Source organism: Botryllus schlosseri, chromosome 1 (genome assembly GCF_051294905.1).
Source record: "Botryllus schlosseri isolate E-star chromosome 1, Bs_hap1, whole genome shotgun sequence".
NCBI lineage: Eukaryota > Metazoa > Chordata > Ascidiacea > Stolidobranchia > Styelidae > Botryllus > Botryllus schlosseri.
In genome coordinates, this window is record NC_137236.1 from 2,300,282 (window position 1) to 2,324,183 (window position 23,902).

At 40.5% G+C, this 23,902-nt stretch overlaps 3 protein-coding genes and 1 long non-coding RNA gene across 5 annotated transcripts in view; 1 reads left to right on the forward strand and 3 right to left on the reverse strand.

The window, feature by feature from the left end:
- The window catches only part of LOC145452996 (NACHT, LRR and PYD domains-containing protein 1 homolog), a 182,024-nt gene that overhangs the window by 78,166 nt on the left and 79,956 nt on the right, over nucleotides 1-23,902 (reverse strand). The window contains exon 1 of one of the 2 annotated variants that reach the window (XM_080332588.1): nucleotides 4,716-4,970. The exons of the other annotated variant lie outside the window; for it this stretch is intronic. Coding sequence (XP_080188714.1) covers nucleotides 4,716-4,752 — 37 coding nt within the window. The 5' untranslated portion in view covers nucleotides 4,753-4,970. Of the gene's footprint in view, nucleotides 1-4,715; nucleotides 4,971-23,902 lie in introns of those variants that run through there. 2 annotated transcript variants of the gene reach the window in all.
- The window catches only part of LOC145433311 (uncharacterized), a 247,864-nt gene that overhangs the window by 56,683 nt on the left and 167,279 nt on the right, over nucleotides 1-23,902 (reverse strand). The window lies entirely within an intron of this gene.
- LOC145439798 (uncharacterized) lies at nucleotides 11,124-15,461 on the reverse strand. Its single transcript, XM_080317432.1, has 5 exons — nucleotides 15,363-15,461; nucleotides 13,815-13,973; nucleotides 12,838-12,951; nucleotides 12,463-12,542; nucleotides 11,124-11,706 (listed from the first exon to the last, which is right to left on the reverse strand). Exons 3-5 carry the CDS (start codon nucleotides 12,878-12,880, stop codon nucleotides 11,515-11,517), a joined length of 315 nt encoding a protein of 104 aa, XP_080173558.1. The 5' UTR covers nucleotides 12,881-12,951; nucleotides 13,815-13,973; nucleotides 15,363-15,461; the 3' UTR covers nucleotides 11,124-11,514.
- LOC145439805 (uncharacterized) lies at nucleotides 16,699-18,915 on the forward strand. The gene is made up of 3 exons (XR_013915358.1): nucleotides 16,699-17,289; nucleotides 17,355-17,456; nucleotides 18,495-18,915. It is a non-coding gene; the product is annotated as an uncharacterized LOC145439805 (long non-coding RNA).

Sequence of the window (23,902 nt, forward strand, 5' to 3'; positions counted from 1 at the left end):
TCTGATATCAAAACATTTTTAGGTTGAGCTGTGATTCCAATCCAAGATTCGGATATACTTCTGATAAGTGGGCTATTAGTCTCATGGCCAAATATCTTCAAATATAGGAGCAAAAAAATATAAATATATTAATGAATGTGTCCTAGTTATTGAAATATCGGAACGCCGAACGGCCCATTGTTGTTACATCGTCGGAGCGTACCATATACGGTACTCGGTACCTTTAAGTGGCCTTAATAACATGGTTTAGCGACCAAAGATGTAACTAACAGAATGCCAATTGTTGCCATAACCACTTGCTTAGTTAGCGAAATACCAATCTGCCACCTTCTGATCTATTATTATTCCCCTGGTACGCGATTAGTTTGTTGCGTTCATGGTTCTAACAAATTCACGGCATTCCGAGTCCACTCGAGTCATTTTCCTTTTTCCACCGAGTTGGCCCGAGTCTGAGTAATTCTAAGAAAGGTAGCGTCCAAATCCAACTCACAAATTTCACTTACGAATCGTCTAAGGCAGTGATTCCCAACCTTTTTCGGTGACAGGGCCAAATTTAGAATTTCAGAGTACGGCCGGGGCCGCACGAATACCAAGCCAATGAAAGGAACCCAAAATAGTCACCAAAATATGAAAATTGGCATTGTTCCGATCCGATCATTCGCTTGATGCCATTGGCCATTGTGTTGCCGCACTCCTATTGTTCAGAACAATCAACTTTTGCTGGCTATTTCGGAGTAGTTTTATTGCCCTGGCGAGATTTCAATTCGTATTTGTGGAATCAGTGCGACGCTTGCTTTCGGTAGACACCGACATATCAAATTATTCGGACGCTGGGGTCGCGAGCTATAGGACTACCAATTATGCTGCATTTTGCCGGCTAAGCAGTATACGCACGTCTGCGTATTCAATCGTGAGTCACTTGTTGCCCATCTATCGGTAAATTAGTTATCAATACCCAGGGCCGTAACACCACTTCGTCAGCCCCCCAAACAAAAACGTTTCTCTTGCCCCCCCCCCCCCCATAGGGTGATAAACAGAACTTCGAAGCTCCCAGACCCCCTCAGGCCAGATGGCTGTTTACCACTATTTATCATCTAAATCGGGTGTCCGTTTTAGGCAGCTTTGTTCGAATAATCGCGCAAAGAGCGAAAAATTTCTATAATTCGTGATTGACACGGTAAATATAATCGGGAATTGCACATATATTAGTATCAATTTTTATCCTCTCTCTGCTCACGTAATCAGATTGACCGGTTGAGCCGAGTGAGTTGTGTTTGAAAAGGCAGGACCACTCGATATTAATTAAAGATCTTGGGGCGTATACCTGTTGGCAGGAACGAAACAGCACTTCGTCAGGCCCCCCAAAACACTTGGGTCTTGAGATCCCATAGGGTGATGAACCGACCCCCGCGCCGTTGTTCGCTTCTCCCACGAAATCCTAATCCCCGTTTAGTGAGCCAGCGTGGAGCACGAAAATTTTCGATAATTTAAAATAAAATAGGTCAATAAGACCGGGAATTGCATATATCTTGCTATCAATTACTTGTCCTCTCTGCTCACGTAATCAGATTTACCGGTAGAGCTGAGTGAGGTGTCTTGGAAACTGTAGGGCCCGTAAATAATAATTAAAAATATTCCGACGGGCGTTATTATTTCATGACCTCCAGTCTGCTATATCAAGAAGTATAGAATCGCCCAAACATAATAAACTAAAAGATGCACTAGAGATTTCAAATTGGTAGTTCTTCACAGGCACATAATTCTTACCTGCGGAACGGTAGCCTATTTGTCTCGTGACGTTCAGATTCCCAAGACATAAACATTCGGCGCCAGTCATTTAGGCGCCTATGGTCAATTTTACCTATATATATTTTGTCCTTTGCCAGTCCTTTTCGGCCAAGGTTTTCTCGCTGCCGATCGTTCTGGCACACTTCTTGGAGTAATATGTTTTGACCTAAAACTTTATGTGTCTTCGTGCGTCGTGGCGCGGTAATGGCCAACGCCGATATGCCCACTTCTATAAATCTTGCGTATTTTATCTTGGTCGAATGGTACCGAATATTTAAGGTACTTGGAAACTTGAAATCGCGCGCAGCGCGAAAATTCTTTGCAGAAAATGTCATAAAATACTCTATAATTTATGCTAATTCACTAGATAATTTTGGGCCCCTTCGAGCTCGCTCCCGCCAATTGGGGGGGCTTGGAGTGCGGCAGTTACGGTCCTGTCAATACCTATATCTATACCTATATCTATAGGCACTGCCCGTTCAACTGGAAAGTTAGGGCACATTGCATTGAAACAGCAGTGACGTAATCTTAGCAGTCTACTCACAACCTTCCCGAAATCCTAATTGAAAACTCCAGACTCCAAGCCAAGCCGGTGTATTTTATAAATATAATTTTTTTTCATAAATCGATTTCACAATATTTTTGTGGGGGCCGCAAGAAGGCTAGCTGGGGGCCGCGGTTGGGAATCACTGGTCTAAGGTATCAGGATTTGTCATCATGAATTGGAAATGTGGCGAAATAGTGAATCTTTCACTTTATATCGTAGCGTTCGCAATTGATGTGACAGTGAAGTTTGCTGAATAGTTTCAGGCTTTCGGAGCAATTTAAGAGGGAATTTTCACTTTATAACCTGAAAAGATATGTGACACTTATATGTTGTCAAATTAATAAAAATCTAAAATGTCGTCGCGGGTCGCACAAAATGCTCTGACGGGCCGCGTGTTTGAGACCTCTGAAATAGATATTCGTTATACATGTATTACTGTGATTGTAAGAAAACCCGCTATGCAATATGTCAGGTTATCAATACGCTGCAGACGCCACTACCTCGCACATGATAATAATCACCACTTTGCCTAGTTTCGAACAGGAACGTATGTAGGCCTAGTATGTATTGATGTTTTGTTATACTTAGGTGAACGCAGTTTAACCGTTGTTGATTGGCGAGCGGTAGGTCTATCTACGTTTACACCGGGTAAAGATTTGATATTTTTTACTCGTCAAATTAAACATGACAATTTCTACATCGGAGCATTAACAACCAACGGCTGCTGATAAAATATCATAACTTAGCCGTTATTATCCATTACTCGTATAACGACAGCTCGGTATATATGTATTAAGTGGATTGTCGGCAAAATACTATGTTCACCTCATCATATTCTTATCCGGCCCTACTTGAAATGGGCAACAATTTCTATTTCGCAATTTTATACTCAAAATTTGGATCTGCCACTGTAGGCATCCGCTTACAAGCCATGTTAGCGTGGATTGCAGCTAGAATCCGTACCGAAACAGCATTTCGCCACCCCCTTCTCAAAAACGGTGATCTTTGGCCCCCCATCGGGCGATCAGTAAAACTTCTGGCGGGAGAAGTTCCCCAGACCCTCATTTAACGGCCGGGCTTTTTCACAAGAGCTGGAAAACACGATTTATGCGATATGGATTCGCTGTGTATTTGCTCTCAAGTCTCGCCGATACGAATTTCTGCAAATCACGCAATGGCATAATATGTCATATACAGGAAATGACGCTATATACGACGCAAAATATATGTAATCGTGAGTAATCGTGATTACTTTTCCATAGTAATCGTGATCGTAATATACTACTTGCGGATTTTGCTGTAATCGTAATCGTAATTGCATGATTGAGCAGTAATCGCAATCGTAATCGATTACATTCATGAAGTAATCACCCCATGTCTGCTCTGGTGATATCGAATGGTTTCCATTTATCATAAATACTAATTTTCCTCACTTTAAGCAGTTTTTGACAGACATGAACAAACTGAATATTTAGTTAGTTGATGGTAATTTAACCAATGTTTTTAGAGTAGTTGTAGTTCTGAAGTAGCTGATTTCGTCAATTGAGTAGTAGGATAGTAGTTCTGGTTGCGCCAGTCCATCTTTGACCCGCGAGACGTAAAACTCCCAGGTCCGCGCAATGCTTATCGACAGGTGTTCAGGGGACACTTAATTTTCAGTGAGTTACAAAACAAAAGTCCACCACATGTGTCCATACCATGTGTGGGAATCTGTAGGACTACCAGTAAAGTTAGTTAGGCTGACTTGTACAAACTACCCATTTATTTAGTTGATAGTCAACTAACTAATAGTTTTTTTAGTAGTTCTAGTTCTAGTTGATGATTTTAAAAGTTGAGTAGTTTTAGTTCTCGTTGTAGCTGCGGATTGTAAAAACTGACTAGTTGTAGTTCTAGTTTTTTTGTAGATTTTGAAAATCTGGTAAATCTAGTTATTGTTACATAGTTGCGCGTTTAAAAAAATGAGTGGTTCTAGTGCTAGTTGGGCTTTTTTAAAACCCAGCAGTTTGTTCAAGTTCGGTTTCTGGTTGGATTTTCAAGTACCACCATGCAGTACCAATAGACGAAATTACAATGAAATGTCGGTCTTGGCCGTCTGAGTCTCGACTCATATGACTTGGTTCGAGTCATGCGCAATAACTCGAGTCCAAGTTGATTCAGTACACAGATTGACTCGAGTGTAGTCGAGTCATTTCCGTATTTTTAGAAAATAGATCGGGTCAGGTCTAGTCATCAGCAATTCGTGACTCGAGTAATTATAACTTTCCCGCATATATATACGACCTATGTTGACTATGTGGTGGAGCTGCATCATGGGACATTTGACGACAATGACCATTGATTTTATAAAAAAGGATGCACTACATGGTACCGGAACACTCACGTTGGTCTGGTGGAATTGCTTCAATTCCAGAATTCATAATGTAGTTGTTGATGGTGGTCTTGTTCCCGTGAATTTGATCTCCTGCCACAACGTTGACCGAGCTGTTTATGATCCGTTGATTGATATTTTTGCCTTCTGCCAAACTTGCAGATCCTGATACACACGAGAATATTACGTCTGATATTCCGATGCATACTCATTTGAAAGCATTTTTAAATCAAGTATCGATCACGGAAACTTCCCATAATTTCTCATTAATATTAGATTAGCGCAAGAATATTATTATTATATTTCAATAATTTAAATAGATGCTTCGTGGTACGGAAATTGAATATAGCTTTCAAGGTATTCATAGTAGTGGAATATTTATTGAACTTGAATACTTTTAGGGTGCCTCTTTTCGAGAGTTAACGCCACACCAAAAAGATTTTAACATATTTAAAAGTAAATCCAAAAAGGCTAAGTATGAAAAAAAAAATCACAGACCATGAGATTTTCATTGTAACTATGATAACAATAATAAACTTTGAAGTTCAGTATGCGGCAGTGTTGGGATCAAGTCACTACCTTCGAGTCACGAGTCATCTCGAGTCATTGCAGATTTTGACTCGAGTCAAGTCAAGTCAATCGATTTTCAAAGGTGACTCGAGTCAAGTCAAGTCACTCGTTTTTTGGAGGTGACTCGAGTCAAGTCAAGTCAAGTCACGAGTCAAGTCAAAATTCAAGCCAAATTGAGTTTTTGACGTACGAGTGATGATTCAAAGTCATTACATTTTGTTAGCTGTGTGAAAGACAGATTTATTGATCATTTATCTTGAATCAAATAACAAATATCTAGCTAAATATACATGCAAAAAGACGCTGTATCCATCACGCACACGTAGAACTGCCAATAAAATACGGGAGTTGTACAGCTACATGATACAGTCAGTTATTATCATCCAAAATATAGGACCTAATGCGAAGCTTCGAGAAGTTGAAACAAATTGATATGGTACAATAGCCTACACTACCCGTCTATACACATCCGTGAGAATACAAATGCACAAACTATATTTGTTCGATTTAAATCATATAAGAGGGTTGGTAAATATGAGCACTGCGCAAGGTAAGCATTGAGCCGTCTAAGAAACAGAGGCACATTTCTATTTAGATTAATCCAATACTACTACTTCGACAACGTAAGCTGTGATCGTTTAGTTTTCGGTCAATTTATTTGTGATGTAACGATGGAGGATCAATGTAACATAGAATCAGTGAATGACTGGTTACTCTCACAAGTGACACCGGCGTATCTCGAACAATTCGAACATACACAAGATACAGTGATTTATTCGACAGTGTTTACTTGATGACTTGAAATTGACTCGTAAATTTTACTCCGAGTCACGAGTCAATGCCCATTTTTGAAGCTCCGAGTCAAGTCAAGTCAAGTCATTTTCCCAAAGTGACTCGGGTCAAGTCAAGTCATACGAAAAAGTTGACTCGAGTCAAGTCATGACTCGAGTCATCCCAACACTGGTATGCGGTACGGTTGCCAGTAAATTCGGCCCTCGGGGAATTTTCTATAAAAATGTATAGCCAACCATTAATATGAATTAATTACATAATTATTTTAATTATACTACTACCAGGTGATTCGGAGGTCAGGGTATGCGTAGATCGCGGGAGATACGGCGGATATTTACGAGGCGGAATTTACACTGTAAATTCGGCCCTCGGAGAGTTTTGTATTAAAATTATTCCCAACTATTAACACGAATTACATATTTATATTAATATCAAGTGATTGGAAGGTCAGGGTATGCGTGTATCACGCAGTCACGGGCGATAACGCGAATATTTACTGGGTAGAATACATTTTTATAGAATATTCATTTTTATGCAAAATTCACCGATTGCCGAATTGACCGAGGGCCGAATTTCCGAGGGTCACTGGCAACCCACGGTACTATAGCTACAGCGCAATTTATAAAGAAACAGTTGCAAACACGAAACCAAGCACACTAATGAGAAATTAGTGAGTATGGACAAAATCTTTCTGTCAGCATAAAATAGGTTTGTCAATTGAATAAGGGTATAGTCCAATACTTTTGAATGAAACAAAGATCTGGCTCGCGCAATGACAGTGAATATATTGTCATTAATTATAGTGTTGTGCATAGGCGATATTTTCACTTGAATGTTTACCAATCGACGAAGCATATGCTTGGATTAATCCTCATAAAAATCTGTTTTGACATCTAATTTGAGCGAATCAATTCTGGAATATGCTGCTTTATACGCTCAAACAATCAGTAGATAACTTTATTATGATTCATATAGAACATAGATATGAACTCAAATATTCTAGCAATTACTTACTGCTTCCTTCACGTAATAGGCCTAATGGTGGAGGCACATCATCGACACCAGAAACTCGCTTTTCTCTCCCTTCCGCCATGATCACGATCACGTAATTGTAAATAATTGCTATATCACACAATACTAAGAATGCAAAGACAGTTAATAGCCTACACGATTTGGTAAATTTAATTTGAGTACCGCGCTGAAACTAAAGGATTCGATTTGAGTCCTGTCATGCAGGAGCTGTGAATAACAGCCCTAGCTTTGGAAAACACCATATAACCATATGAACAAATGGGATTATTGAGAAAAATACACCAATTATCCACGAGGTGAATAGCTTCTGGCCATTCCAGGCAACCACGTAGTAAGTAAGTCACAGGGAAATCTTACTTTTATAGTTTTGAATCTTGTCAAATCGACTAATTCTCAATTCAGCACTGAGTCAAGTCCCAGGCCATGTCGCGCTTTTGAGTTCCAGTTCTAGTCATGTTCATTGCACTTTTAATACGACTTCGGCATGATTTATCTCACAAAAACTATTTTCTGGTCCCAATGTACCCAGTAGCAGCATTACTGGTAGACGAAAAACGAATAATGTGCTAACATTACTCTTCTTCGCAGTTACAATGACATTCTGCATTAGCAGTCTGAGTCTCGAGTCCCATAACTTTGCTATATGGCCATAGTCATGCGCAATGACTAGAGCAGTGGCGGCGCGTCCTATAGGGCAACTGGGGCATTGCCCCACCTAATATTCTGTTCAATAACAATTCTTTACCATTTATAGACGCACACCAACCTATATATACCGAAATCACAGCGAAAATCGTATTCTTCTTGTCCTTTCGCTTGTAAATGCCCATATATAGCGAAGTCTGTGCGAAAATCGAATTCTCTTCCGTGTTTTCGCTCTGCGAATGCCTAGCCGGGGCATGCCCCGGTAGCGCTCATAACAAGCTTTCACTGTCTATTCTCTCAAAGCCGCGCACAATAAAGAAACGGTGATTTACTCTCTCCTATTCGTAAAATGGCTGAGCAAGCGGGGCAAATATGACTGGTCGCCCCTAAGGTGTGATGTAACAATCGTATCTATAGCTGAAATCGATTACCGTAATACGCGTTTAGTCGACCTTTGCTGGTATAGGTCGATTTTGATGGTGTTTCACACAATGAAAACTCTTGAAACTTGGTATTTCATGTCGTGATGGTGGTATTTAACACTGCCCCATGTTTCAAGGTTTCTACTTGAAGTTTAGGGAAGTAATTCCGTTTCCGAAGTTAAGTGTGTGCTGATCCGTCATGTATCGCAAACAGATTTTACTCAAAAGCCGGTATTGGTATCCATTGATTTTGATCATGTTCAATACTGAGATCGGTTATGAAATTTGGCACGGTAAGTCTTAATGTTAGTATCGAACGCTGTACCAAGTTTTAAGTTTGTCACTGAACTGTGTTAGTGGTAATTTCGTTTCCTAATTCGAGTGAGAGCTGACTCCTCATTTATCGCCAACAGATTATACGCAAAGCCGGTATTGGTATCTATTGATTTTAACGATGCTCCTTACCTAGATCCGTCATAAGCTTTTGCATGGTATGTCTTGGTTTTAGTATCGAACGCTGTGCCAAGTCTCAATTTTGATACTCAGTGATTAGGGCAGTAATTTCGTTATCAAGGTCGAGTATGGTAGAGATGTGCTCCGATCTGACACTTTAGCATACAACGCATTGCGGATTTCACGCAAAAGCCGGTGTATCTGCGGTAACGTTAACTGAGATGATGATATCATTCTCAGTTTGCATTCAAATATTTACTTTGATATTATATTCTCCAATGTCAATTTCACCGTGAAATTGTGGCCTTCAAGCCATTTTCTCACAACCCACTGCTGCCAAGCGCGATAGCTATTTCGTTTGCGATGGCGGCTAACAGCTGATCACTTGATCGGCCTATTCCTCGGTGAATTTTGCGCAAAATTCGGTGTTGGTCTGTTCGCAATAATTTTGACAGTGTACCATACCGAAAATGGCCATGAGACCAGTTCTCGATGATGTCATGTAACAGTGTACTAATTTTAAAGCTTTGATCCACGTATTTATTCGGTAATATATTTTCCCAAGGCGATTTCGCAGCAGACCTATAGACAGTAATAAAACCGTACGCGTCGTGTTACAGTCTCCAGTTTCAAGGCCAAAGTCTCCTATGCTGTACCGAGACCGAATTTCCGAGGCTGCTATTCTTAGTTCTTCAGAATGATGTTTTGGATTCAATATGACAGGCCCAATCTATGAGATAACAATTGCGTATCTGTCCGAACTCGTCGACATTTCCAGTTAGGCTTACGCTATCTCTCGAGTTATAGTCATTTCCAGGTCTAGTGCAAACACGAACCGTGTTGAATCTTTTGTTCCGTACGCCGTTTACGCAGTTACAACACTTCAAGTCACAGCTCACCGGCGGACCTCTTGTGGCACATACGTTAAAATCACTGTTGCCGGGAAATTCATGTTACCGTACCATCATTAAGTTACTTGTTTACGTTGGAAAACGCCATTTTGACGTCATGTTAATAAAAAGTCGCTTGCAGGCCTTGCCCCATCACCCGATATTGTCACGAGCCGCCACTGGACTAGAGCAGGGGTTCTCAACCTGGGGGACGTGAGAGGGTCTCAGGGGGGGCGCGAGAAATCTTTGTCAATTTTGTCAATGTCTGTATAAATTGTGACTAAACATGTGTTTCACAAGCATTCTGAAGATACGATTATTGAAGATTAAACTTAATTCGCATTCTAGACAGCTTGACAAACTCAAACTCCAGCAGTCGCGATCAACGGAGTATAGGCTGACTTCAACTTCATTTGAGCTAATTATTGATATTCTTTGGAGATTTAGAGAAATTCGTACGTGCAAGCAGGGCCGTAACAGCACTTCGTCAGCCCCCCCCCCAAACGTTGGTCTCGGCCCCCCATATGGTGGTAAAGCTGCCTTCTGGGGGGCTTCGCCCCCAGACCCCCCTCCGACTATACGCTGTTTATGTGTTTACATTGGCTGTACGTTGTTTCTTCATTGGGCGTCCGTTTAGTGAGTCTGCTTTGCTTGTCTAATCGGGCGAAGCGCGAGAAATTTCTATAATTCATGAATGAATCGGTCAATATGATCGGTATTGCTTATATATTGCTATCAATTTTTATCCTCTCTCTGCTCCCGTAATCTGATTTACCGGTAAAGCTGAATAAGGTGTGCTTGAAAAGGTATATGACCCGTCAATAGTAATTGAACATCTCCGGGTGTATACCCGTTGGCAGGAACGAAAGAGCACTTCGTCAGGCTCCTCGTAAAACTTGAGTCTTGGGCTTCCATAGGGTGATCAACCCCCCCCCCCCCCAATCACGTTGTTCGCTTTTGCCACGAACTTACAGTTGTATTGTTCAGTTAGTCAGCGCCAAGCGCGAAAATTTTTGATAATTCATGATAAAATCGGCCAATAAGATCGAGAATATTGCATATATATTGCAATCAATTTCTTGTACTCTCTACTCACGTAATCGGATTTACCGGAAGAGCTGAGTGAGGTGTCTTTGAAACTGGAGAGCCCGTAAATAATAATTAAACATCTTCTGACGGGCGGACTCGTTGGTATGACTTCGTTACATGATGTTATTTCGTGACCTCCTGTCTGCTATATCAAAAAAATATAGAATCGCCCAAACGTACTAAACTAAAATATCACACGATTTCAAATTGGTATTTCTTCACTGGCATCTAATTTTTTCCTGTGGGATGGTATTTGTCTTGTGAGGTTCGGATTACCAAGACAGGTACATTCAGCGCCAGTCATTTAGGCGCCTACACTGTAAATCTAAAAGGTGGAGATTTCCTCCATTAGAAGTGGTTCACCATTTTGACCATTTCTGGTGGAATGCAACTCCACCCCCCATCATGGTGGAAATACTTTCCACCCTATATGGGGGAATACCCTCCTCCCTATATGGGGGACATACCTTCCACCCCAACCTATCTGTCAGCTGCCACAAATCTTTGCTTTATGCATAACTGCAGAATCCAATTAAAATATACAAGCATGACATTTCATGCATTTTATTATGCGTATTCAAACAGTCATTACTATAGGGTTACCATATTACAGAATCGAAAAAGGAGGACAATTTTACCAATTCAGGAAAGTTAGTTGATCAAGACTGACAGCCGATTTTGCTATTTTTTGCTGGAAAACTTTTGGTGTTAAATGAAACCGACGAGTCCAGAATTACCATATTTTTACTTAAATTTAGTCGTGTTGACTAAAATAAAAAGTCGGCACAGACAATCGACTTCGAATGACCCGCTCGAGCCTCCGTATGGTAACCCTACATAACTATGATGACAGTTCCATTGTTTATGGCAACATATTGGTAGCCCTCACAAGATTTGTCAGCTCTACGCCAGGCAGCTTTAGCAGGTATGACGAAAGGCACGTGAGAGTGTGCTTGATATTCTTCTGAAACTGTTCAATATCCAATGAGCTGCGATCAGAAGAGCAAGTGTTTCATCAAAACTTTCAATGTTTTTTGAGAAGACGATTCCATCCAAGTGCAGGCTCCATTGCGAATTGTAGACCATCGTTGGATATGGAGGGATAGAAACCTGAAAGATATATCATATTACTATGAAATCTTCGGACTTCAGATCATTATGATATCGAGATAGGCTTAGCACATAGGACAATTTATATTACCACTGCTCAAGTTATAAACATGAATTTGTGTCACAAAATGTTGCTCATTTGATTTATGCTTTTAAAAATATCTTGTCACCAGTCTGTCTGCTGCAATGAAGTATATTTCAATCTCATGAGCCCCAATCCATTACTTAAGCTATGCGCGACGCCTGTACCAGGTCTACTGAAGCTTGCCACTTTCTATTGCTAGAAGTTGTAACGGCATAAAAGAAATATGGATTGATTTGATTTTGAAACACTGGTTTACCATTATGGTCATTTACAACAGGCCGGTGTTCCTTATTTTTTAATCCGTATTTGCCGACTTGTAGCACGGCTCACTTCTAGGATTCTTGTAAGACACCGCTTACGCGGATAAGATGGCGAGGTAGAAACCAGACTTGTACAAACTACTGAATTTTCAAAATCAGCAACTAGAACTACAACTACTGAATTTTCAAAATCACTAACTTGAGCTACAACTACCGAATTTTCAATATCAGCAACTAACTACAACTACTGAATTTTCAAAATCCGCAACTAGAACTACAACCACTGAATTTTCAAAATCAGCAATTAGAACTACAACCAATCGAAAAAACGATAGCTAGCTGACCATCGACTAACCAACTGTTTAGTTTTAACAATGTATATTATACACCATCTATCTACGAACAGCTTACCTCTCCAATATGAAGAAAATTGTCGTATCCTTCTCCAAAAATGGTTGTTATACCAGCACGCCAATCCAACACTCCATCACCTATAAAGCAGACACAGGTTATTAGAACTATCGATGATCACTTCTAGCATTCCGATATTTATTTTGAACGCGTGTAATTTTCGGAAATGAATCCGACTGTAACTGGCTGACTGTAGCTGGTACGAGACTATGTTATTGTGAAAGTCACGATTATTGGTGCGGCGCAAGTCAAACAAGTTTCTACAATTGCATCTCAACGGCAGAAGTTAGAGAGCCACTGCACTTGCATTTATTCGAAAAAGTTGTTAGCGGAAAAATTGCAATGCCACACAATTTCATGAAATAATACTCTCACCTAGTAATCCTTGTATAGTCTCGGGAACTTTAGGCCACTTCATTTTGGCCTGAGCTATATTGTACCGGCTCTCTGTTGTGCACTTCCCATCACGGTTTCAGCCTCTTTCAACATCTTAATATACATAAGATATGATACTCACGTGGCCATGACAATTTATACTATAGACCAGTTGTCACCAACACGCGGCCCGCGACTTGATTTAAGATTTCGGAAGAAAGCTAAGAAAACATTTCAAAATGCTGAAATTGGCGTGTAATGGCCGAAACACTGCGAAGACCAAGGAGCATAGAAAACAGCTCAAGGCAATGGTTCTGAAAGTGGGGGCGCGTCCTCTAGTGGGGGCTTTAAAGCATTTGAAGGGGCGCGGAGCTGCGGTCAACTGAATTATTTTTGCGCTCTGCGCGATTTACCTCGATTTCATAGTTATAGTTATTGCTCTGTGTATAGTCCCGAATTCATATTATAGAATCCTCTCATCAACATTCATAACCATCCACGCCGTTAAACTATCCGATTGCTGACAGTATGGGTACATTTTGTGATATGACGATAAGAAGGGCAGGCGAAATATTTCAGTGTCATAAAGGTTTGAGAACCACTGGCTTAGGGTTTCCCCACAAGATCAGCGTTCCCAGGTATCGTGCACAGCTCAGAGTTCAAAATAAAATGAAATTGATGCCAGTGATGTTTTGTTGTGTTTTTATTCCTTCATTAAAATATTACTTCTTTTGTGGTCACTATGTCCATCGCCTATGTTAGGTAGCACAGCGTTGTACTGACGTAGAGTTCCAAGTCGTGGTTGCCTACTTTATATCGATTTTGGATTCATGCGGCCCGCGGCCGCTACGAAATTTGAAAAGTGGCCCGCGACCCGTTTTGAGTTGGCGACCCCTGCTATAGACTATTGTACATCCTGGAAAATTAAAGTTCAACTAGCTCATCTTAAAACCAAGATATAAATTAACTGGACTTACAACCCTGGCTCTTTTGCATCTAGAGCTGCTGGCTCCTTCTTCCTCAATCACATTCTTTCGTTTTGTACCATGCTTCTGCTTCATCTGATTCACCAATTCAGCTTCCAAATGTCTTCGATAGTCCTTGAACTTCTGCCTCAAGGCAATATGCCGCGAGCCCTGAATTTGCAAATATTGTTGGACTTAACTCTGCAGAGAGTACTATTACTAAAAGCAAGGAAAAACCTCTAAACAGTCCGCAAAGTCTAAAAATCGGCATTGTTTCAACAATGGCAGCGCCACGACACAATGAACATAACAATGGGTGGTTTGAGGTGGTTCTATTGCATTGACTCGATAAGCGATTTTTGGGTGACTCGACTTGAATTTAGTCTTTTTTTTTCAAATATGTTAAATGACTCGACTCGAATCAATTTTTCATTGCATCTACGAAGAATAGTTATTTCGAGTACGAGTCCTGATACTTGGCAAAATAGGGCCAGAAACTGTTAAGACTGAGGAAAATTACTGTATTCTGGATGCGAGCCAATTACACAAGCAGAATTGATAAAATGTGGATTGAGCTAAAAACCGAACCGAACATTGAACATACGGTAACGACTTGGACTCGGCTTATCTTGTAGGTATTCTGGAATTGTGGCTATTGCCTTCAGAACTACATTGAAGCTACGTACAGTGTACGGGTATAGTCATGGCAAAAGAGACCATAGGCGACGACTTACGAGGTGGCGCAAGTTCGGACATTTTCATTTGCGAAAACTGTCGCCGAGGCTGCGTAATACCAGCACGTATTTAATTGTTCACCAGACATCAGGGACTCACTAATTGGCAGCGCTTCCGGCCTCTTTGGCAAGCTTATCATACGCCAAAAATCGTCAACAAGAATAGATTATATGATCGTCATTTACACATATGTTTGTTTCTCTAACAAGGCTTTGTCAGTGACATTAATCGGCAAATGCAGCGAAACAGCTTACACACCAATAGAATGAGGAAACAATTGTCGCGACGAAAGCTACTCAATATTATGTTAGACTCAGAACCCATTCGTGGCGAAACTCATTTGCCAACATCTATATTTCTTGTTATCTGCTTGATACATTCGTGCTCTGAAATAGGCCACGTGCGCAAGATGTCGTGTGTCGCTAGCCTAAGCTATCGTGCCGCCGACCTCACAGTCTCACTATCTACTCCCGTTCAGAGACAATCCAGTTAATTGTATTATGATTAGCGATCATTATGTCACCATTGTTCGACAGTGATATCGCAAAACAGAACATCATCGAATACTAAACCGCAACTATTCATGTACTCATGTACTACGAATGCAGGGTGCGTACTATACACGGGTACAGGCTTTTCCCCAGAATATAAACGTCATTTTAAGGGTGTGTATCATACATGGGGGCGCACTATATTCGGAAAATTACGGTATTAGTCCGGAATTCACCGGTAACGGGCAAGGACAGTATACTATGGATATCTGGCGTCCACATAGCGTATTATGACTATGACCATTGCCCACGACTGAAGTTACATGCAGCTCACCTAGCTGGAATTTTCTTCATTATTGTCTTTCAAAACTGTAGAGTTTTTTGATAATGCCAAGCATACTTCTCGATACTGATGCGCAGTGGTGTACCTGTTAGATAGATCCGCATATAGTTACCTGATATCTATCCAAACTAACGAAATGCATGCACGAGTTTTAAAACAAAATAGGATGGATGAATTGAATGGAATTATACTTATAAGGTATATCGCAAAGGATCTTCAAAGATAATTGTCTTGATCTCTTTTCTCAGACTTTATGGAATTACAATATTACCAGCGCTCCCATGCACCAAGTATTGACAAAAAGCTGGGATGTCGTAGACCACAGGCCATCGTTGTTGTGAACGTTAAAGTGATGATTCAACTGGATCATCCGTCACAATAGATTCAGATGAAACCAGTTATGATTCAACTGAATCATCCATTACATTACGTTCAGATGAATCCACAGTTAGGGAGTCGCTAGTGATGCTGCTGTCGCAAACGCTTGGTACATTTTCTAGGAAAATTACGTATAGAGGTGAAGAAATTGATAATTGAAGCCAAGCCTAAACTTACCGGTAACAGGAACTCTAATTCGATCATTGCCTTTTACATCAGCATCAGACAGATCAAATAAATCAGTAAACTCCTTATCATAACACTGAATATTCAAGAATTTCGGCGCCAAATCAAATTTTAGTGCAGCAGATGATGGTATATCTTTTTTTGTGGACGCAGTAATGATCTTGTTGTCGGTATTGAATGTAACTAAGTCTCATAATTATTTAGGACTGAAATCACAAGTTACAATTAGATATCAGAAGAGTTCCTTTCATTCAAACAAGATCTATCCTTGCAACAGTTATAATGAAAATACAAATTCAAAATATGCAGCTACTGATGGTAAAACTAAATACAGAGCCAGTTTGAATACCGTACCCAATTGCTCTATCTATGGTATGCATGAATATGAGTATGTACTCATCCCAGCTAATTTCTTGCATTATAATCACCCGTTGGCTTACTTGAATTACCTTCCCACCAAACAAGATATCATCTCGTCTCTCAGGTACTGCTAAACTGCTTATGGCAATGGCAAGTTCATTAAATTTTCAGTCACGAGCGATACCGGTACTTCATACGAAATCGATTAGGCAGATGACATCACTTATGAACTAAAATCAACGATAATCATAATTGTGATTAACTCAAAATCAATGAATATAGATATATTTTTCTGTCGACTGACGACGCAGAGCGCGCATCCCCGTATACAACAGGGGTTAAACCCGCTCAGAGGCCAAACGCCAGACGCCAAACGCCGCGCGGCGGCCGAATGTCTATACGGCGTTTGGCGTCTGGTATTCTGAGACGCCGAGTAGCTATACGGCGTTTGGCGTCTGTTATGTTCAGACGCCGAGTAGCTATACGGCGTTTGGTGTCCGTTCAGACGCCGAGTAGCTATACAGCGTTCGGCATCTGGTATGTTGAGAATAGGGTTTGATTTGAAGGTTGAGGCTTGAACAGGAGTTGATCTGGCTGCTTGAGAACATACACGTTTCGTATTAGACAGATCGTCAGTCGCGTTACTGCAGCTACTGCATGATTTGTTGCTGGGAACTTAACCACCGCTAGAAGATTACAGTATGTGACGTGTAAAGTAACAAGATATTTTATTGTTTTCTAGTATACTTAGTTAGTGATTGATTCTAGACTAGACTGAAACAGCTGCAAAATCCTTTGTATCTCCACTTCACGTATGCTGTGGTAAATCAACAGATCGCGTCACTGAGATCGTATTCAAGAAACACCTAAAATTTCGTTTCCATATTACTCCGCAAAATTCTACACAACACAAGTATACTCCAAATGATCTTCGGTTGTGAGAAGGATTGATGTTCAAAAAGATGAATGAAATTGTGGAGTACTTGCTTTGAAGGTTTGTGATGCGTTCAATCATTGAGATTTTAGAAAATTGATTTGCAATCTACTTTCACGTAATAGGCCGCCGAACTCTATCCGATGCGAACCTGGATTTTGATCATTCTCGACGAGCTCGCGAAAGCTACCGCCAGCAGTTTGGTCAAATCTTGCTTGATGCGACGGGTATGTTAGTCAATGTCAGATTGAAACCATTTTAAATACGTAGCATGTTTTGCATGCAGATGAAAAAGAATTGGGAGATTATTGCATTGAATGCAGTAGTTCGAACCCAATAAAAAAGACATGAAATTGGTAGGGGAGATGTGGTACCGATGAGACAGTGGGACCGAAAATACTTGAAAAATTATCTGAGATAATCCTATGATTACAGTACGCGAATTTGTCTACAAATGCATGCTGGCAGAATCTTTCACACTAACAAACCAGCCCTTATTTTTAATGTGAAGTGTAGGGCTTGTAGCAGGGTATACTATATAATGCCACATCTTTTTTAATTCAATACCATCCTCGAGTTGACTATTTTCAATTCAATTACAATATTTATCGGGTGGGGGGCCTATGGTACCATAACCAAATCAAGCAAAATGTTTGAATCAACTAATCACTTAACAACAGAAACACGCCTACACATATAGAGGCTGCAAATCATAGTTTCCTGTGATGTTTTATCGCTATAACGAGGTATTTGAACGTCAAAATGTCGATTTACGAGTAATATATATGTGCCAATAATTTTGTTATTTTGGACGTAAATCGAAAGGTGATTTTACTCCAACATTTGAGTTGATATAATCAAATAATCTATTTTATTCTTGAAGGTGGCGACGAAACATTCTTCATTGACTTGCTGTAGCTTAGATTATATTACAAAACAAAACAACATGAAAAATTTGAGTTTTTGAACGTCTGTCTCATAGGTCCCATGGTCGTCTGCCTTTGGACCCATCCGTGGGGACCAATGATGTGTTTGAGCAACAAATTTTGAACGTTCTTAAATATTTATGAAAAACGGATATTCATGTAAATGTCCGAGATACGTAGAGCTTGCATCAAAGTGTTGAACCAGCAAAAGATATATTCTCGGCTGAAGATTTGAGGGCCAGAGATCATTTTGCAATTTTTGATCCATCGGCACCACATCTCCCCTATGCAATTACGAGATTACATTTGTCAGGTATATTGATTCTAACTTGTTTCCAGGTTGCGTGTGACGGCTGTGGTCGATGGACGCACGAGCACTGTTGCCCGGGACAGCAGATACCTGATCCTGATTTTTATTGCATGCTATGTACCCAGATGTAAATTCTGATGTTAATATATTTATTGGGGACATTTTACTGTGGTTTCGTTGCGTATTTACTAATGATTTGTACTGTGGTTCCATTGCTTATTTCTCGGTCACTTTTACTGTGGATCCACTGCTGATTTCTCAATGACGTTTACTGTGGTTCTATATCTTATTTCTCTGTGACTTCTACTGTGGTTCCACTGTGACTTTTTCTGTGGTTTCGTTGCTTGTTTCTTATTTACTGTGGTTTCGTTGCTTGTTTCTTGATAATTTTTACTGTGGTATTCGTTGCATATTTCTTATTATGGTTTCATTACATACTGTATCTACAGACTTGGGTCTGAAATTCATTGCGAGTGTACAGATATAGTGTTGGGATCAAGTCACTACCTTCGAGTCACGAGTCATTTCGAGTCATTGCGCATTTTGGCTCGAGTGAAGTCAATCGACTTCGACTCGAGTCAAGTCATTTTAGCTAAGTGAATCGAGTCGATTCAAGTCATACGAAAAAGGTGACTTGAGTCAAGTCATGACTCGAGTCATCCCAACACTGATATGGGGTGGTGACAGGGTTGGAACCAAGTCAATTTGACTCGAGTCATTTTCAATTCACCACCGAGTCAAGTCCGAGAGCAATGGGTTGAGTCCAAGTCATGGTGTTTAATGTTCCCCCATCCAGTTCAGCTTTAGGTCACTTCTGTGGAACTCTCGGGGGTGATATCGAAGGCCTCGGATAATTAATATATTCATTTTTTCCCACTCTGAACATGTTTACTGTAACAGATAAAAGACAGGTTTAGGGCATATTTTTCATTTATTAGTCCTGATATACCATTCATGAATAAGCCATAGAATGAGTAAATCCAATTTTAAGAAAATAACTCAGGTCAGCAAAAATATTGTGAGTTGAGTCATGACTCGATTCATTGCAACTCTGGGTGGTGATACAATAATTCTAAACTGCTGAACATACAATCATTTGGGATTCTGCCAAAGCTTATTATGAAAAAAACGTAACAATATGCAATCTTCGGTATCATATAGTTGCGAGAACATAATAGTCGCGCCATGAAAGGATTTAGCCTCTGCTCAGTTTACCGAGATACCAGACGCCAAACGCCGTATAGCTACTCGGCGTCTGAACATAACAGACGCCAAACGCCGTATAGCCACTCGGCGTCTGAACATAACAGACGCCAAACGCCGTATAGCTACTCGGCGTCTGAACGTAACAGACGCCAAACGCCGTATAGCTACTCGGCGTCTCACCATATCAGACGCCAAACGCCGTATAGCTACTTGGCGTCTCAGAAAACCAGACGCCAAACGCCGTATAGACATTCGGCCGCCGCTCGGCGTTTGGCGTCTGGCGTTTGGCCTCTGAGCGGGTTTAACCCCTACTCCCCGTATATTCGAAATAGCAAATTGCCAGAGTCCCGGATGCTGACTTACCGCCGGTCACGGTTCATTGGTGAGAATATTGGTGATAATAATAAATACTTTAAAGGTTTTGGATATGCTACGGTCGTGCAGGGTCTTGAAGTAATTATCACAATCCATTAATGGTATTCAGAAATCTTCAAATTTAATAATCCCACTACTGGCTTACCACTTGAAAAAAAAACTGTTCAATATTTTATCAATATTCCAAAATGCATGCGACTATGACTTCACATTGAGTAAAAAACAACACTCGACTCCAAATTCGTGTCTGATGACGTTATTAACTATAAGCCAGTATCAACTGTTATGTTTTAATTGGGCAATAAGACAGTTTACAAACAGTCATTTCTGATTTCCGCCATGTCAATAATTGTTTTCCACCAAAAATGGTAGACTATTCATTCCCCCCTCTTTCCACCCTCTAAATTCCTCCATATGTGGTGGAGATACGGTGGATAAAGGGAAGGAATGTACCCTCCTCCATTTTTCTACCATTTTTTCCACCTTTTAGATTTACAGTGTATGGACAAATAAACCCATATGTATTTCGTATATATAACGAACTTTTCGGTCACCATAAGGGCAGTCCTTTCCGGCCAAGGGTTCTCGCTGCCGATCGTTCTGGCACACTTCTTGGAGTCGCGTGTTACATGGCCTAAAACTGTATATGTCTTGGTGCTTCGTGGCGCGGTGATGGCTAGCGGCGATATGCCCGTATCTATAAATCTTGCGTATTTTTCCTTGGAGGAAGAGTAGCCTACCCAATAATCATCACACTTGGCAAGTTGAAATCGCGCGCAGCGCGAAAAATTTTTGAAAAAGTTGCATGAAGTTTAAAAAAATAATCTATAATTTATGCTAATTCACGAAAAAATTTGGGCCCCCCTTCGAGCTCGCCCCCCCCAGAATTGGGGGGTTTGGGGTGCGGCAGTTACGGCCCTGCGTGCAAGTCATTCATTACTTCATAGCTTCTGCGGTAGCCTAAATCTCTGTGCGCTAGGTAGCTGTTGTTGATAGCTGGCGAACTGCACTGCCTAAGACAGATACAATAAGGTTGCCCGGTTTCGCCCTCAATTTGGCTATAAATCGACACAATTTAATTCATTTCCAAAACTGATCAAATTTAGCATGGCAGGGCAGAACGATGCCGGCCTCTCTGTAGTCACTTCCAGCATTAGGATTAGTCTCATTGCAACCTACCTTGAAATTAATTGATGTCATTTTCAATATTTGTTTGTTATTTTCAAACAAGTTTGGGGAAGTTTGTCAGTAATGTAAAAGACTAAACATCTGTAATGCGGATTCAAAATTGGCGTAAGATATACTTTATGTATACTATTATATCAGGGGTGGGCAACCCGTACAGCCGCATACGGCCGTAGAAGGGACTTTGTGCGGCCGCTTCCGCCTAATTCAATTAGTATGTGTTGGCAGCCGTAGACATGCAAATTGCAATTACGAATTCACTCCCGAATTTTCGAGAGATTTTATTTAATCTTGAAATTTTCTTCGTGCTCCGCGCAATTCAACAAGACTTCATTTTTCGGTTTTAATGCGGTTGCGCCCTTCTTAATGGGGATCCTCAATAAATAACAATACGTTCACGGCTCTAAAAGTTGTACCCCCATCATCTATTGATAACATTGCCACTCGCGATTTCGGTGCGTACAATAGGCCGTTGTGAAAAGTAGAATTGTCCGGAGTTCACCGGGAATGGATATGGGCAGTTTACCATTGGCATTTTGCGTCCGGATCGTTCATTGCGGCTATACCCTGGAATGCGTCCTTAGGCTACATAGGTATTCGGAATGCGGCCATGATTAGCAGGAAGGCTGCCTACATCTGTATTAGATGATGTGCTCTTTTTGACATGACAATAAATGTAAGGGGGTCAGGGGGCGCAATTTTTTGACCATCGCTAAGGGGGGCGAGTGTCAAAAAAATTGAGAACCGCTGGACTAGATCGTATATAAATCGAATCGACAAACAAACTGACTCGAGTCAGGTCAGCTACTAAAAATCGCGATTTGAGTCATTATATCTCTGGTCAGATTTTGTGATTCCCTTACAATCTGCCCGACGCGAGAGGGTCTCAGGGGATGCGCGAGAAATCTTTGTCAATTTTGTCAATGTCTGTATAAATTGTGACTAAACATGTGTTTCACAAGCATTCTGAAGATACGATTATTGAAGATTAAACTTAATTCGCATTCTAGAAAGCTTGACAAACTCAAACTCCAGCAGTCGCGCTCAACGGAGTATACGCTGACTTCAACTTCATTTGAGCTAATTTTTGATATTCTTTGAAGATTTAGAGAACAATTTAGAGAACAATTTCATTTCCGTCAATTGAGCTAATAAAACAGAAGCCTCGAGTATGCCACTGAAAGCACCATAACTAACCAAACAAAGGAGTTGCCGATAGATTGGTATACATGCTTACTTTATAAATGTACCATATTCACCTTCTCTAAAACAGTGGCTCACAACGTTTTTTATTCGCGGACTTGGTTCGGACCGTCATGATGGACCCTGCGGACCCCCTCGAAATTTTAGTTAAAAATTTAGCTCAATTATCGTGCAATCGTCGTTTGTCTCGTGCAAATGATAACTGTAGGATTAGTGATAACCAGCAATAAAATGACTTATTTTCTTGAAAATAATATTGCACTATTCATTAGGGATGGCGTGATCGAGAGGGTCACGTTCTCGTTTTGTGTGTGAATCTCTAAAATTCAGAGGTTCACGTTTGCAAACGAACCTTGGTAGGTTTTGCACTGTGAACCTTTTTCATGTATTACATTTTTTCACATCTTTATAACATCTCTGGTTAAAATTATTTGCATTTCTCCTTCGGACCAAAATCAATACTAACGAATATGCCCCTTGCCAATCCCAAAATCACACCACATCACGAACGAAATACACTCGCATGTAGGTAGTCAGCGAATTATGCTCATTACACAAATCAATGAAATTGATACATCGTCGTCTAATGTTAAAAATAGAGCAGGAATACGGGATCCCTCTTGAATTGATATGTTTATTGTATTATAAAAATCAAATTCTTGCGATTGCGGTGTTGGCTACGGTATAACTTGATGATGGATAGTGATATCGGCAGCCATACAGAAACCATTTGTACACTCTGCTCAATATCAACGTAGCAATAGTGATACGCCGAATACAATGTCCGGTCTGAACTAGACCGTTAAGGCGTAATCAGGTCGTGTTCGTTGGTCTTGGACCCCCATAGGGTGATAAACTTATGGGGGCCTCATTGGCTTACGTTCACGTTCACACAGAATCTTTCAGAAGGGTTCGAGTTCACACGAACCTGAGTCACACAGGGCTCGCATCATTTCTTTATTCACGTAGAAACTTTGTTGGCTTATATTATTTCAAAGCAAATTCTGCAACTGGATTTCTTGAAAATCCGCTCCTTCGATTTGATATGAATGGTTGCCGAAAATCCATTTCTACAAATATAGGTAGCGACGAATGTAATAACGCGTTACGCTTCCAACGACACAGTTGGTATGATCGCTACAAATGTGGCACCAAAATTCACCAAAAAAATTTGATGAACATATAACGTCAAGCATGGTCGCTTCTATTTAGCAGCTTATCTTGAAGTTAATATTGAAAAAATGGTTTTGTATATCACAGGAAAAATGTATTTTTGTATACAATACGAAGTCACCGTGATTGACCTCACTCGTCAAACTTTTCTTCTACAATAGCCAACAAACATCTCTATAAAGCAAAATGTTTGTATCAGTAGGGTGTTGATAATTTAGCAAATAAAATGGGTCTGCATAGTAGGATATTTCATCTCAGAGCATTATTCTGATAATGTGAGCTCTGGAGTTTTACT